This window comes from Panthera pardus, unplaced genomic scaffold (assembly GCF_024362965.1).
Source record: "Panthera pardus isolate Hobbes unplaced genomic scaffold, ASM2436296v1 HiC_scaffold_11, whole genome shotgun sequence".
Taxonomy (NCBI): Eukaryota; Metazoa; Chordata; class Mammalia; order Carnivora; family Felidae; genus Panthera; species Panthera pardus.
The window spans coordinates 98,501,247-98,517,718 of record NW_026526666.1 but is presented as its reverse complement, the minus strand read 5'-3'; the positions used below and the strand labels follow the sequence as shown (position 1 = coordinate 98,517,718).

General features: G+C 43.5%; 1 protein-coding gene across 1 annotated transcript in view; it reads right to left on the bottom strand.

The window, feature by feature from the left end:
- Positions 1 to 16,472, bottom strand: part of MTOR (mechanistic target of rapamycin kinase) — a 132,877-nt gene that overhangs the window by 84,780 nt on the left and 31,625 nt on the right. The window contains exons 19-23 of the mRNA XM_019461370.2: positions 15,979 to 16,229; positions 4,807 to 4,893; positions 2,082 to 2,249; positions 1,490 to 1,602; positions 1,001 to 1,163 (exon numbers count right to left, since the gene is read on the bottom strand). Coding sequence (XP_019316915.1) covers positions 1,001 to 1,163; positions 1,490 to 1,602; positions 2,082 to 2,249; positions 4,807 to 4,893; positions 15,979 to 16,229 — 782 coding nt within the window. The remainder of the gene's footprint in view (positions 1 to 1,000; positions 1,164 to 1,489; positions 1,603 to 2,081; positions 2,250 to 4,806; positions 4,894 to 15,978; positions 16,230 to 16,472) is intronic.

Below are 16,472 nucleotides of genomic sequence, written 5' to 3'. Positions count from 1 at the left end.
CATTTCTCTCTGTCTCCCTTTCACACACGCACACACGCACTACATTCCTAGATCCCAGCATCTTCCATCTGGGCTCCTGCGAGGCCTCTGTGCTCTCTCCGCTCCCCCGCTTGGCCTAGTCTGTTCTTCCACACGGCGCTGAGGGTAATCAGCTCAGATCACAGTATCCCTGTGCTCCAGAGCCCGCAAACACTTCTAGACTTGCCTAGGGTAAAAGCCAGAGTACGTATCATGACCCACGGTAGTGATGTGCAAATTCTGATGAGCAGCAGAATAACCTGGAGGGTTTATGAAACCAGGGACTGCCAGGCTCCACAGGCAGTTTCTGGCTCAGGTCTGGGCAGAGGCCCGAGAATCTGCATTTCTAACAGACTGCCGGCAACTGACACGGACACTGCTTGTCCAGGGACATCTGAGAACCGCTGGCCTATTGCATCTCTGTGCCCCACTGCCTTATCTCTATGACCTGAACTCCAAGGCCTTTCCCCTGAAGCTCACTCCTCTGAAGACACACGCCTTTCCGTGATTCCATAGACCCTTCAAGCATGCTGCCTCCTCACACCTTTGCATTTGCCACTCCTTCTGCTGGGATCCAACCCTGTGGGCTCACTCGGATTTTGATGTTTACATCTCTGCTCAAACGTCAACTCAGGAGAGAGGCCTTCGCGCTCTACCCTAAATACACAGCATCCCTCCCCCACCGACACTCTGTGCTCTTATGAGACAGGCTGTGCTTATTAGCTTTGCCTCACTGGAATCGAAGCTCCATGAGAACAAGGACACCATTCTGTTTACTGCGTTACCCCCGGAACAGCACTTAGCCCACAGAGGTGGCTCAAGAAATATTTGCTAAACAGATGAAGGAACAAAAAAAGCAAACAACTTTCAGTTCTCTGACAGTTGCTGAGACCTACAGACTAACATATAGAGACCTTCAGAGAGAAGGTCATCTTCCCAAAGCCGGGCAGAAGAGCACGTTCACACAGGGGTGCGGCCTCACCTTCTTCCCCAGCTGAAAGACAAGCGAAGACAACGTGTCCATGGCCGTGGGACGCAGTTCCGGGCTCTGGTCCAGGGTTCGAACGATCGGGTGAATGATCCGGGAGGCGTAGTCAGTGAAGTCCAAGGACTCTGTGAGGCGGTCTACCGTCTCTAACGCTGCCCTGCAATTGTTAACCGACAGTAGCTGCTAACATACGGTCCTCAAGTGCGAGAAGTGGCTCAGGGTTATCTTAACGGCACCAAACGGGAAGGAATGGCCTCTCCGGTATCACATGACATGGATCCAACATATATCCCAGGGGGATGGGGACAGCTAAGATTTCCATCAACCTGGGACATTTCTGAACTAAAATAAAGGGAGCTGAGGTATCAACAACAACAACAAATGGAAAGATGGCCTGGGAACTTAAGCAAGGGACATTTTCAACAGAACATGAAAGGCTTAACTGCGGTTAGTGATGGTTAGTCCCAAAGGGCAGGTGCGTACTTGCGGGACGGCAGGGGGACTTCAGGGGCATCAAACAGCTTCACGATAGGAGGCAACAGCAAGTGCAAATAGTCGTCCAGGTTGGCGCCGAACAGCTGGATGGCAGCCAGCAGCTGCGAGAGGGAGCAGAAGGCTGGTGATGAACAAACACAGGCAGGCACCACGTATCTAAGCACACGGAGGGGGGTGATGGTTTAGGTAACTCCAAATTCTGTGGGGACTCGAAAGGCCTTCAGTAAGTGGTCTTGAACTACATTCTTTTGGCAGCACTTCCCCCCTCTTTCATTTTGCTTAGGGATTGTTTTGCTTTCTCTGAGCTGATTTCAACTGATACGGAATCAGCTGCTAGACAACAGAGAAAACTGGTGTGGGATAAAACATTCACCACGAATAAGCCATGAAAGGAGACAAAACACAAGGACAATCGAGGGAGGACTGTAAACATCCTGTTAACTGCACGCCTCGGGGATCAGCGTTCTTTCGGATGGAGCATCACCCTGTCACTCAGAGCAGGGTCTCGGCTCTTAGCTGATCATCCCCGGACTGTGAGGGATGCCGGCAATCTCTCTAGAGGACGCCCTCACGGACTCACCTTGATGGAGACGATGCGGCCTGGGCTGTTGTCATGCATGAAGACACGTAGCATGTGTGGGATCAGCTGAGGCAGATAGAGCTTAAATTCGCCCCCAAGGGCTACCACGATTTGCTCAATGAGAAGAATGATCGTGCTCTGGATCGAGGTGTTCATGACCCAGAATTCCTATAAAGAGGGAAGAGACAGAGAAGCAAAGCCAGGTGCCCTTCTGCCGAAACATGAACCAAGGAACTGAGATGGTCCAAAAAGAAGGAAATACGCAGTGAGCGCAGTCTGCCCCGTGACAGACCCCTTGCCTACCCTCCTCTCCCCGGGCCTCTTTGTAGCCCCTGTCACGGTCACAGTGCGCAAATTAAACCGCCTTTCCCTGAATGCAACCAGGCTGCTTTGCTCTTCTGTGCTTTGCCTGTGTTCTTTGCCTAGAACTCCTAAGACCGCTAAGCTCCCGTGGTCTTTCTAGCCCCGGCTCAAGCCTCACTTCCACGAAGGCTTTCTCGCTCTCCTCCCATTACACGCTTTGGGTCCCTCTGCCCTCCTCTTTTCTAGCACCTGTAATACTTAATTTTCTTTGCCACCTTCCCTCTACTAGACTATAAACTAATCAAGGGCAAGAAACCCCTCTGAGCCATCTCTGTCTCCCCAGAATCTAGCACAGCACCCGGCAGAGTCCAGCCACCGGAACACGTTGACACAGTGAATGAGTGACGAGGCTTACATCACTCAAGGGGCTCCCAGGTCACCCAGGGTGGATTCTTTACTTTGGGTACCACCTGGTCTCTACCAGGGGTAACTCCAGTGTTAACAAGGTTTCCTGCCCCTTCTGGATCTAGACTTTGCTACACAGCACCTGCCATTTGTCCCACATCATTTTCAGGCCTGGATGATGCCACAAAAGGAGCACTTTTTCTATACCCAGAGAGTCATGTTCCATATAAGTTACTAAAAACTTGGCTGATCGGCCACAGATCCTGCCTTGGTACCCCCAAATTGGTCTGAGTTTCTGACTCCAGGAAAAGCTGTCATTTCAAGTCAACTCAAAAAGAGAGCTCCCTACTACCTTGCCTAAAACCTCTGGAGAGGGAGACTTAATGATGACAGAAGTTGAACTGATGACGGCAACACACACATATTAATACTTTAGGGCCCCCAAATAATTCAGGAAAGTCAATGGGGAAAAAAAGAGAGAGAGAGAGAGAGAGAGAGAGAGAGAGCGCTCCTAAGAAGGGCTTTATAGAAGCCTAAAGTATTTTTACTACAACTTTGAAAAAATCCTAATAGTTCAGAAAGTAAAAACCATACTAAAAGATGCTGGTAAAACTTTTATTTCTCTCTGCTCGGAGAGAGAAGTATTCTCTCTGAAAAAGCTATTTTCTCTAGACCAAAACCTCTGCCAAAGAAACACCACAGATTTTATGACCTCCACGGTTTGTCTGATGCTCACTCACTTGGACCGCACTGTGCCTTCTTCAGAGAAAGCCCACCCACCTTTCTGCTGTGCTACTATGGGCGTCTCTACCTCAAAGAAACCAGGCAGCCTGCCCAGGGATCACTGTTAACAGAGACTGTTCTCGTCCCAGGCTTGGGGCACTCATGAAAATGCCCAAGATCAACAGAAAGGAAGAGCCCTGGACTACCTTATCTATCTTGGAGGAAATGAAAGCTGCATTCTGCAGGTGTGAGGCTCCCTGCCTCAAACCCCTGTTTTGGGCCCAAGTCTTTTTCGGGGACTAGGTCCCCGATTAGTCCAGCTTCAAACCACGAGTACAAACCACGAGTACACATGGCTGCGTCCTGGGCCCCTCCCCCCGGCCATCCGCCTGCTCTCCAGCACTCTGCTCAACTTCCTTGTATGGAGGCCTCTGTGGCAGGAGTTGGGGAGCAAGGGTGGTTTTAATTACTTATACAGACAGGAGATTTTTCAGTTCTGAGACCCAGTTTCTGGGAAGTTCCAGTTTTGAAGTCAGCCACTTTGATTTCAGTCCTGCTGCTTCCTCCAAGCTAACTACAAAGAGCTGGCATAGAAGAACAGAAATCGGGGATGAATTGTCTTCCAATTCTTTGAGGGCACAGCCATCTCGGCAAAGCAAGTCCCCCAGCAGAGACATTTAAATGATACAGAACAGCAGGAAGCAGGCCTCCTCCTCAAACGGGAAAACGACATCGCCACCGATGGGGAGTCCTCTGCACCTGCTTAAAGCAGGTTATAAAATCTGGGATGTGAGCCTTTCCTCCGGTGCTGCTACAGTCAGAAGGTGGCATTTATGCTCTTAAAGGCGGTGGGGGAAAGCCTCGCCTTCTTCCTCAGTGCCTGCCAGGAGTTCATCGTATTTAATAGCCCTACGAAAACCCAATCCTCCAACCTCTCTTAAGGCCATGGTTTTATGGGCCGTAAGAAGGAGGGCTTTCCTGGGAACAATAGAGCACTGTCGTGATAGTAAAGTGAAATTGCTTTGTTGTGTGTGAGGCAAGAAACTCGAGAGTTTATTTCTGGCAGAACAATGACTTCAGTCTCCCTCCCCTGTTCTCGGGTGCCACAGCCTCTGAGGGGGTACCCCCTCCCCTGTCAACACCCGCTGGGGAACCGGGCCCCGCTTTTTATCCTCGGGCTGGAACAGCTCTCTGGAGACCCATGCCACAAACTGCCCACGTTATCCAAATCTGCCTCCGAACGTTCCTTGACCCAAACACTGATGAACTGGCCAAAATATTAACTTCTACTTACTCTCATGAGGGTGACTATTTCATCCATGTAAGGTCTGATGTGGCTCTTCACAAAGGACACCAGCATCCCCAGCTGCTGGAACAGAAACTGGAATGGAGAAGAGGTCAGCAAGTTGGCATCAGAAAGGACGCAGGACTCCCAGGCTTACCCTAAGTCCGTGGGAACAAACGAAAACAACTATGGGATCGGTTTCCACACCATTCTATGCACTGAGAGTAAGTCTAAGAAAAAAAAAACCCAGAACCGAAAATTTTGGTGGTGACAGTGGTTGGGGCTAAAAACAACTGTCAGGTGGCTTCATACCCCAGGTGAGCTAGTTACTGCACAGCAGATGCCCTGGGGCCACACTGGCTTTTGTGAGCCACGATGCTACCTATTAGCTCTATGACCTTCATTTACCTTCTCTGCGCCCAGCTTCTTTGGTTGGAAAAAGCAGGTAACAGGCCACTTGTCTCCGAGGCTTATTTTAAGTAAAATGGGATAATACCTGGATGTGAATACGATTAAGTGCTCCATGAACACCAGCTATCACTGAAAGATTTCTGGAGTTACTGAAGACTTAAAAACGGACAGGAAATTTGCAATCAAATGTAAATGTGTCTTGTCTTTTCAGTTCTAATTCACTACCACTTACTTTCTAAAAACACAGCTAACTATTACGGTCCATTTATAGTAATTAATTAATTAGATCTTAATTCATTAGTTAGCAGTGTAACTCTAAGAAACTTTGAACCAAAACAGTAAGCAAACAGGGGGAGGGATGGGATAAGGAGAGCTGTTCAGGTTGATACGGTACAAAAGTTAAGAAGAGGTGCCTTCTGCTAAAACAAGCTGGGAATGAAAAGACTGGGGGAAAGGCAACCTCTGCTACTAAAGAGGTCTTTAGGGCATAGTTTTTATCTTGTTAGGATCTTCAGATAGTGCTACGTGTCAATATTCAGTGGCGAATCATATTCTAAATGTCCCTCCCCAAAAGATTTTTATAGCCCTCTATGCCTTTGCCTCCCCCCATTAATAAGGACAATTTAGTGCGAACATACATATTTTCACTCTTTCCACATTTGGAAACTTGAGTAAGTTGGGGATAAATAAAAAGTGCTGTTTCAAATAGTGAGCAACGGACTTACGGACTCATTATCTGATGAGGAGACACTGACAGGACAGACAGGGTTGGGCTCGAAGGGAGTGTGGACGCATTCTCTAACCACAAGGACACCAATGGATTCTAAGCAGTTACAATCTGCTCACCACATGGCACAGTTCCGATTCAACTCAGGACGGCCGTTCCTACCTATCTCTTGGGTGCCTCCTCATTGAATCGCTGACAGTTTTCGTGAAATGTTCTCTATAAAGGACATTCCAGAGGTCAAGGGACGTGGGACTCTAAATATAATGGTTTTTTAGTTAAATTTTTGTTATGGGAAACCTGACAAAAGGTAGAAAATCAAAGCTAGAGAAAGAGCAGGGCGCTGGGGATGGCAGGGAAAAAAGGACAAAGTGTCCTGATCCTTGCTGTCATTTCATATTAGGTGTAACGGGGACGCCTCTCTGTGGCTAAGTCATCTGCAGCGGCCACACAAGGGTCCCCTCCACAGCAGCCACCTCATTTCTTCTCCTGTAGATTCTCTCATGAGATTTTTCTTCTCTTTTCCCCCTGAACGTTAGTATTTTAAAAGAACATATAGTTTTGTTCTGAAAATATGGTGGGTTAGATATCCTTACTATGAAAAGCCTAAAGATAATACATAAAAGGTAATAAATATTGTTATTATACTAAGAGAATTGAAACCTGTCACAGAAAGCCAGACCTTCAGAGGGCTACATAGTAAGAGAAATGGTGACCCTCCCACCCCTAAAGCTGTCCAATGGCAAAAGGAGACAAAGACATCTGTCAGCCTTGATGTGACATCTAGGTAGGAAAAAAGTCTCCCCCAAGAGCTTGTAATTTCAGTTCATTTTCATATGAGTTTAGATATGGGTTATTTGGACCATCTCTGTGGACTGAGAAACTCTAAGCCAAGAAATTAACTTAAGGTTCTCTTGGATCACAGGGCAGAAGCAAATGTAAATCTGGAGAGATGCGACCTCAGAGCCAGGGAATGCCAGTGGACTAGGATATGCGATCCAAAATTATAAAACACATAAGGACAGGCCACTCAGAGCATGACTCAGCAGAAACAATAAGTAGCAGGATCAGACCCATCAAGGATTTTATACATATTGGAATTATTGGATAAAAATATAAAACAGATCTGTTTAAAATGCTTAAATTCTCACATTTATTTATGTGAGAATTTAGGGCGCCTGGGTTAAGCATCTGACTTCGGCCCAGGTCATGATCTCATGGTTCACGAGTTTGAACCCCATGTCAGGCTTTGTGCGGACAGCTCAGAGCCTGGAGCCTGCTTCAGATTCTGTGTCTCCCTCTCTCTCTCTGCCCTTCCCCTACTGGTGCTCTCTTTCTGTCTCTCAAAAATAAATAAGCATTATATATATATAGTTGAACCAAAAAACTCAAGGACAGGTCCAAAGACACAGTTGAGGAATTCATGAACAGAAACAGAAAGTGAAGAAATATCTAGAAGGGAATCTCAGAGAGATAAAGATGAAAAATACAGAGAAGAAACTAACAGACATTAAGGACAAAGTGAGAAGCTCTACAGGTTGAAACGAATTCTGCAAGGAAAAAATCGAAGGGTGGAATCCTCATATTCGGGAAGTCCACAAATCCCAAAGAGGATGCAAGAAAGCAATCCGTATCCTACACACAATAGTGGAGCTTCAGGGCAACAAACACAATGAGAAGATCTGAAACAGACACTGAGGAAAGTGAGGTTAAGTGAAAAGGAATCATGATTTCTCAACAAAAGAAATGAGAAAACGTGGGATCTTATCTACAGTTGCAGAACCCACAATCGTATTCTCAGCTAAGTAAGGATTTTAAAAGAGGGTGAAATAAAAATGGTTTCAGATAAAACAGAAACAGAGAGCTTACTCTGATGGATGTTCACAAGAGGAATGTGCCTTGGCTCTACAGAAGGATAATGATGCTAGGAGGAAGCACTGAGGTGGGAGACAGAATAAGGAGAAGTGAGTTGGCAAGTGTCTCTGTACACAACAGCGATAATGTTTAGTTTGGTGGTAGAAAAAAAAGGGATACTTCACAATAACATAGTCTGAGCAATCGTTCTAAGTTTTGTATGTTATTCTGGGGAAAGACAGAGATACGGATTCATTTTTAAAATTAGGTATTAAAATGAGGCATGTGAGGCAAAATCGTAAGGGTAGAGAAGGATAACATGAATCCATCCTGTACACGGGGACATATTCCAAAGAGTTCAAAGATCGAAGTGTAAAAAATGAGGGGGCACCTGGCTGGCTCAGTCACAGGAGCACGTGACTGTTGATCTCAGGGTTGTGAGGTCACACCCCACACTGGGTGCAGAGATTACTAAAAAAAACAAATAAAAAGCTTTTTAAAAATGTAAAAAATGAGGCCAATCAAGTACAAAAAGAGGTAAAAATTATATGCACACACAGCTTTTTGTTACAGGATTATTTGAAGTATCAAAAGAGTGGAAAAAACGTAAAATACATCCACAGGGATGGGTTAAATGGCGGGGGGATATCCACAGAGTGGAGCGCCATCACCTCCCAAGGAAAGAAGGAAAGATAAATTTAAAAACTGACCATAACGGTTACCTCAGGGGGTGGGAGTGCAAGTTGGTGCAGCCACTCTGGAAAACAGTATGAGGTTCCTCAAAAAACTAAAAAGAGAACTACCCTACGACCCAGCCATTGCACTACTAGGCATTCATCCAAGGGATACAGGTGTGCTGTTTCGAAGGGACACACGCACCCCCATGTTTCTAGCAGCACTATCGACAATAGCCAAAGGATGGAAAGAGCCCAGATGTCCATCGATGGATGGATGGGTAAAGAAGATGTGGTACAGATACACAATGGAGTACTACTCGGCAATCAAAAAGAATGAAATCTCGCATTTGCAACTACGTGGATGGAACGGGAGGCTATTATGCTAAGTGAAATTAGTCAGAGAAAGACAAAAATCATATGACTTCATTCATATGAGGACTTTAAGAGACAAAACAGATGGACATAAGGGAAGGGAAGCAAAAATAACATAAAAACAGGGAGGGGGACAAAACATAAGAGAGTCTTAAATATGGAGAACAAACTGAGGGTTGCTGGAGGGGTTGTGGGAGGGGGATGGGCTAAATGGGTCAGGGGCACTAAGGAAGCTACTCCTGAAATCATTGTTGCACTATATGCTAACTAATTTGGATGTAAATTAAAAAAAATAAAAAATAAAATTAAAAAAAATAATAAAAATAAAATAAAATGTAAAGAAATATTTAAAAAATAAAAATAATAAAAAATTAACTACCAGTAGAGAAGATTTAATAATACATGATTGAACATTAAAAAAAAAACAACCAAAGCCCGGTTACCTCAGGGGGAAGTGCGGTGGCAGAACAACGGTACGCCACAGATGTCCATGCCCCAATCCCCAGAACCTACCAATACATGACAAAGGGGACTTGAGAAGAGGTGATTAAGGTTCAGGACTTTGACATGTGGAGATTATCCAGGTGTGGCAAATCTAATCAAAGGCGTCCTTACCTTAAAAGCAGAGAACCTTTCCTGGCAGTGGGCAGAGAGAAAGATCTGACAGCAGAAGACAGGTCAGGGAGATGCAATGTTGCTGACTCCGAAGGTGGAGGCAGATGGCAAAGGAACGTGGGAAGCCTCTAGAAGCTAGAAGAAGCAAGAAGATGGATTCTCCCCTACAGCCTCCAGAAAGGAATGTGGCCTCAATGGCACCCTGATTTTAGCTCAGTATGACCTCTGTCAGACGTATGACCTACAGAGCCATAAGATAATAAATTTGTGTCGTTTGAAGCTATGAAGTTGGCGGTGATCTGTTATAGCAGCAATAGGAAATGGCAGACGAAGGAAGAAACACGGAATAGGGATGCGGGGAGAAGTCAGACTTCACTGAACATATTTTATAGTTTTGGCCCTGGAACCATGTTAATGTCTTACATAATCAGAATGAACCTCAAAGTTAAATCAGAAAACCTAGTTAAATTGGAAAAACCTCAAAGAAATTTCTAAAAACTGAAAACAAGCAGAAACAATTTAACTATAAATCAAGTTGGTTGGACAATCACTCAAAGAATTTCAAGCAACTTTAAACACGGCATTTTAAGGGGTGCCTGGGTGATTCAGTTGGTTGGGTGTCTGACTTTGGCTCAGGCCACGATCGTGTAGTTCACGAGTTGGAGCCTCGAGTCAGGCTCTGTGCTGACAGCTCAGAGCCCGGAGCCTGTTTCGGATTCTTTGTCCCCCTCTCTCTCTCTGCCTCTCCCCTGCTCATGCTCTGTCTCTCTCTCTCTGTCTCTGTCTTAGAAATAAACATAAAAAAAAAAAATTTTTTTTTAAATAAAAAATAAACACAGCATTTTGGTGTATATCTCCAAAAGGACACAGCCTAAGAACAACAAAAAATTGCAAAAAACCTTGAACTGCATTCAGTATTCTTACTGTTATTACTAATACTGGTCATTTGCTATTTACATGTATATAAGATACATGTAGGTATGTATTTTGCAAGATAAAGCAAGTAATTATAGAAATGTCAGAACCAAGGAACAAGTTTTTCAGTGTGAGAAACAAGTATAAAATCAAAGTAAAAACTCTTAAAACTTAAATATGCATTACCTAATTTTCCTCTTTCTAAAAATTACTTATTTCTAGGTCTGTTCACTGAAATGGCTGAGAATAATGATACGTCAGTAGCAATGAGCACCCTAGCACACAAACTGCAGTTTCTAAGTACCATCTCTCACTTAAAGAAACCATAGCTCCGGGGACGCCTGGGTGGCTCAGTCAGTTAAGTGTCTGACTCTTGATTTTAGCTCATGTCATGATCTCACAGTTCAAGGGATTGAGCCCCATGTCAGGCTCTACACTGACAGTGTGGAGCCTGCTGGGATTCTCTCTCTGCTCCTTCCCCACTCATGTGTACATGCTCTTTTTCTCTCTCTCTCTCAAAATAAATAAACGAACTTAAAAAGAAAAAAAAAAGGAAAAAAGAAACCATAGCTCCTTGAAAGTGGCCATCACAAGGCTTGAGTGAAATGTACTTGATAAGCTCAATATATCTTTTTTTTTTTTTTTTTTTTTTGCCAGAAAGCAAGAAAGCGATCAAAGACCAAGACCACTGGCAATGTAAAAAGAATACAACAGCCACGTCGAGTGGGATAATTAGATCATGAGAAAAAACAGTGCCTTCAATGAACAGAAAACACACACACACACACACACACACACACGCACGCACGCACGCACACAAGTTGATACTGATACTCCAAAAACAACAGGGGTCGTGGGGTGGTGCCTGAGTCACCTTGGAGAGGTTGCAAAGGACCTGATTCATTACTCTGAAAAACTGATAAATAAAACAATCGTGCGTTTATTTTGCCCTTCCTGCATGAACTATATTTCAAATTAACTAAATAGTTGATAACATAAAGTTCTTCATAGATAATTGCTAGCTAATAAATCCAGAAGGGGTAATAGAATTAGAAATCACCGTTTTCCAGTTGCCAATGAAATAATGGTTCTACAAAACAATCTTCAATGAGCACTAAAAGGATTAGGAGAAAAGCTGTTGGGGAACACAGGATCACAGTACCTGAGCCCATCGATTACCTTTTATGTTACTAGAAGTGGATCATTTAGAAAAGACTTGCTTACTAACTGTTGAAATAGGAAGTATGCGGTATGAAGTATTTCTCACCAAAAGAAGGAACCTGAATCTAACTAAGCATCTAAATCTAACCAGTTTACAAGAAGTTAAAAGACATCTTGAAGATATTATCAGCCAAATCCAGAATGGGAAATTCTATAGGAAAAATGACCTGCTTCCTTCACAAATAAATGGTATGAAAAAAAGTGGGGTAAAAAGGGGGACAGAAAGACAATTGGATATATCAGCTGAATGCCACGTGCAGGCCTTATCTGGATTATGATTTAAATAAACCAAATGTAAAAATACATTTTTAAGACAAACAAGGAGGGGGCCTGGGTGGTTCAGATGGTGAAGCGTCTGACTCTTGAGGTCAGCTCAGGTCTTGATCTCGGGGGTCATGAGTTCAAGCCCTGTGTTGGCCTCTGCACTGGGTATGAAACCTACTTAAGAAAAGAAAAGAAAAGAAAAGAAAAGAAAAGAAAAGAAAAGAAAAGAAAAGAAAAGAAGAGAAAAGAAAAGAAAAGAGAAAAGAGAAAAAAGAAAAGAAAAAAAGACAAACAAGGACATTTGAAGAAGTCTTCATATTAGAAGATACTAAGGAATTATTTTTAATTTTGTAGGTCTTGTAATTTTGGTTATATGGGGGAAAAGCTTTTTATTGGTGAAATAGTATGATACCTAGAATTTGCTTTAAAATACCCCAGAAAAAATGTTTGTATGTGGGGGGGAAGAGATTGGTGGGGGGTGGTAGTAATAAGATGAAACCAAATTGACAGAGTGCTAATAATTATTAATGAGTATGGGAATTTGATAGAAGTTGTCCGCTTTTGTTTACAACTGAAATATCCCATTATAGATCATTTATTAAAATTAAAGATGGCCAACAAGTAGAGGGCAAAAGACAAGAAAATGAAAGCTTAAATCAAGCCCCAAAAAGACAGAAAATAAAGAAAATAAACAAACAGATAAAGCACTAGATCAGATGGTAGAAATAAGCCCAAATTTACCAGCAATCACAATAAATGTAATTGGACTGAATGCAAAGATTTTCAAACTAGATTAAAGGGATAACCTAGCTGCATTATTGTACATATCATGATCATGAGTGACCCATCTAAAGCAAAAAGTCCTTAAGACAATTAAAAGTAAAAAGATAATAAAAGACATCCTCCCTCCCTCCAAAAAAAAGATGGTGTAGCTATATTAAAACTAGGCAAAATAAATTTTAAGGTATTAAAGATATAAAGAGTCATTGCAAAATGATAAAAGATTCGACTTATCAGGAAGATATGATTTTAAATTTGAACGTACCTATAATATATCCCCCCAAGTACATACAACAGAACTGACTAAACTATGAGAAATTAATAAAGCCAGCATTGTAAGGGGAGGTTTTTATCTCACTTCTCTCAGTAATGGACAGATTAAGCAAACAAAAAATTAACAAGAATACAAAAGACTTGAACGCAGCAAGTAGTAAGTTCAAATCTAACGACATACGTGGAACCTTGTGGATAACGTTAGCAAATACACACTATTCCCAAGCATGGAGGAAACATTTATCGAAAATGGACCAAGCATTAGACTATTAAGGTGGTTTCAGCAAACATCGAGGAATCACAAACCCAATGCAATTAAGTCAGAAGTAGATATCCAAAGAAGAAATCTGAAATCCTGTAAATCTGCAAATTAAAATATCCATTTCTGGATAACTCAGGGACGCAAGAAGAAAGCATAGGAAACATTAAAAACACTTCCTCCGAGCAATAATAGCATTACATTACTATTTAGCTAGAAAGAAGGAATAAACTACTGATCCACGATGAACTCAAAAGGATCACGTAAAGTGAAAGAAGCTAGACACAAAAAACCACATATGATTCCAATTCTATGAAATGTGCACAGAAGGCAAACCTACAGACAGAAAGTAAATAAAATGAGTAATTTCCTAGAAAAATGTGACCAAAACTGTTTTAAGAAGCAACAGAAAAGATAAACAGATCTTTGAACCTATAGTAAAAAAAAAAAAATAGTAACAATTACAGGCAAATTCCACTCAGGATTGCTGATGTAAAAAAATCTCAATTAAGTAGTAGATATAAAGTCAATGTATTAACAAAATACATCATAACCAAGCTGGTTTTAGAACAAGACTTCAAGAATACTTCAACATTAGAACATATCCATAAATTCAACATATGAACACCCTGAAAGAGGAAAAAATATGCCATCATCACGCCAGACAAATAAAAGGCAGTTGATAAATCCCATACCTGTTCGTGATAAAAACTTTAGCAAATTAAGAACGCAAGGGAACATTTATAACCCTTTCAAAGCTAATTACCAAAAACCTACAGCAAACGTTATATTCAGCAGTGGAATCTTTACAGCTGTCCCACTGAAATCAGGACCACGGTGAAAGATTTCCACTTTGACTGAGCCAATCAACATTGGGTTGAAGGTCCTGGATATACAATGAGAAAAGCAATAACTAACTGGTTTACAGACTAAAACAAAAAACTAGAACTATCTTCCTTCCTTCCTTCCTTCCTTCCTTCCTTCCTTCCTTCCTTCCTTCCTTGTTTTTTTAAGTTTGAGAGAGAGAAAGCATACATGCGCTAGAACAAGCGTGAGCAGGGTGGGGCAGGGCAGAGAAAAAAATCCCAAGCAGGCTCCACGCTGTCAGCACAGAGTCCGATGTGGGGCTCGAACTCACAAACTGTGAGATCATGACCTGAGCTGAAATCAAGAGTTGGATGCTTAACCGACTGAGCCACCCAGGCCCCCCTATCTTTCTCTTTTTGTACACTGTATGATTATCTAGAGTGAAAAGCTAGATGATTAGAATTAGTAAGAGTTCAATGAGGTTGAACACATAAAAATAAACTGCACTTCTCTCCTCCAGGCACAAAGTTAGAAAATATACTTTCTAAAAAGATACTATTTCCTCCAAATGTACATCAAGTTGAATATATTATCACAGAGAGAAAAACTGATCAGAAAAATTAATTCAAGTATCTTTATAACACAGTACTCTGGGGAGCCTGGGTGGCTCGGTTGGTTGAGCACCGACTCTTAATCTCAGGGCCGTGAGTTCAAGCCCCACACTGGATGCAGAATTTACTTTAAAAAAAAAAAATTAAAGGGGCGCCTGGATGGCTCAGTCGGTTAAGCGTCCGACTTCAGCTCAGGTCATGATCTCACAGCTCGTGGGTCTGAGCCCCTCATCGGGCTCTGTGCTGACAGCCTGCTGGAGACTGCTTTGGATTCTGTCTCCCTCTCTCTCTGCCCCTTCTCGCTCATGCTCTGGCTCTCTCCTTCAAAAATAAATAAACATAAAAAAAAAAAAAATCAAAAACATTAAAAAAAAAAAAAAAGCCCCCTTAAACTTTATTTAGCAGGTTTGTGGTCAGTAGTGGCATAAGTATAATAATCACAGAAGCACTCTGCAGGTTCTGTGGTTCAGAGAAAGGAAAGAGAACAAAAGGGAGCTGTGGGGAAGGAAAGGGGAAAATTCTACCTCACAGGAATGTGCCAGCTGTTAAAAGTCGAAGAAATGGTAGAACTAGAAAGTCCCTACTTTGCAATCAGTGTGACAACTGATTCAGGCAAGGGTCACCTATGAATACTCAGCCACGGGGTAAAAGGTAGTCAGGGAACAGGACAGTCGTAGTCTCGAAGTATCACCCCACAGATTACTCAATGCTCACGAAAAAGGCAACTTTACGATGGAAAGATCTGACAGATGCCAATCTAACCGTGTGCTCGAACTCATGATCAACGCTAATGGGAGAAGTTGACATTATGAGATCTGATGAGAACGTCACCTCTGCAGTATTCTCACTAAAAATGATGGACTTGGGTGCCTGGGAGGCTCAGTCGGTTGAGTGTCCGACTCTTGATTTGGGCTCAGGTCATGATCTCACAGTCGTGGGATCGAGCCCCACCTCGGGCTCTGCACGGATAGCGCAGAGCATGCTTGAGATTCTCTCTGTCTCTCTGTCTCTGTCTCTCTCTCTCTCTGCCCCTCCCCTGCTCTTTCTCTCTCAAAATAAATAAACATTAAAACAACAACCACAAAACTGATGGACTTAAATCTAATCATGAGAAAGCAACCAAAAGTCCACACAGTGGAACATTCTCCCCAACAAATGCACTGAACTCTAGACACACACACACACCCACCCACCCACCCATTCATCGCCATTCTGAGGGGATAACCCAGGACACCGGGCCGAGCCAACCGCACCTGTTCCGTCAAGTGTGAGGAGGGAGGACAGGTGCTCAGCTGCCAGCAGAGGGCAGCGACAGGAAGCTGATATGCAAATAATCTGCCTCAGCGGACCAGCTGGGGCTCAGGCGGAGGGAGCAGGGGTGGGGTTTTAGCTACTTACCTCCCGGATGGCCCCGTCACAGACGCGAATGACGTTGAGGAACGTGGGCATGACCTGGGGCAGGAACTGCACACACTTGAGGCCCAGGGACTTGAAGATGAAGGTGATGGCCTGGACTACCATGGTGTGATGGTGCGAGAGGGACTGGTCCCGGAAGATCCGCATCAGCGCCACCATGGACACGGCGGGGTAGAACTCGTCCAGGGGCAGGTTGCCCATGTTGACCAGCATCTCGCTGGTGCTGTAGTCAGCTAGGACAGAACGACGGCAACAGTCACGAGCTATACGTGCGTGATGTGACTCCGACTTAGAGTAGAGCCTGGCGTGCCACCAACAGCCCGAGCGCCATCGGCGTTCACGGGGAGGACAGAGAACATCAGGACCCAATGAATAGGCTGTCACCATTAAGGCTTCTAAGAGTTTCTGGCTTTTCTCTGACCCCAACTACAGAAGCCTAGAATGGTACATGATGGGTTTTCCTTAAATTGCTCTGT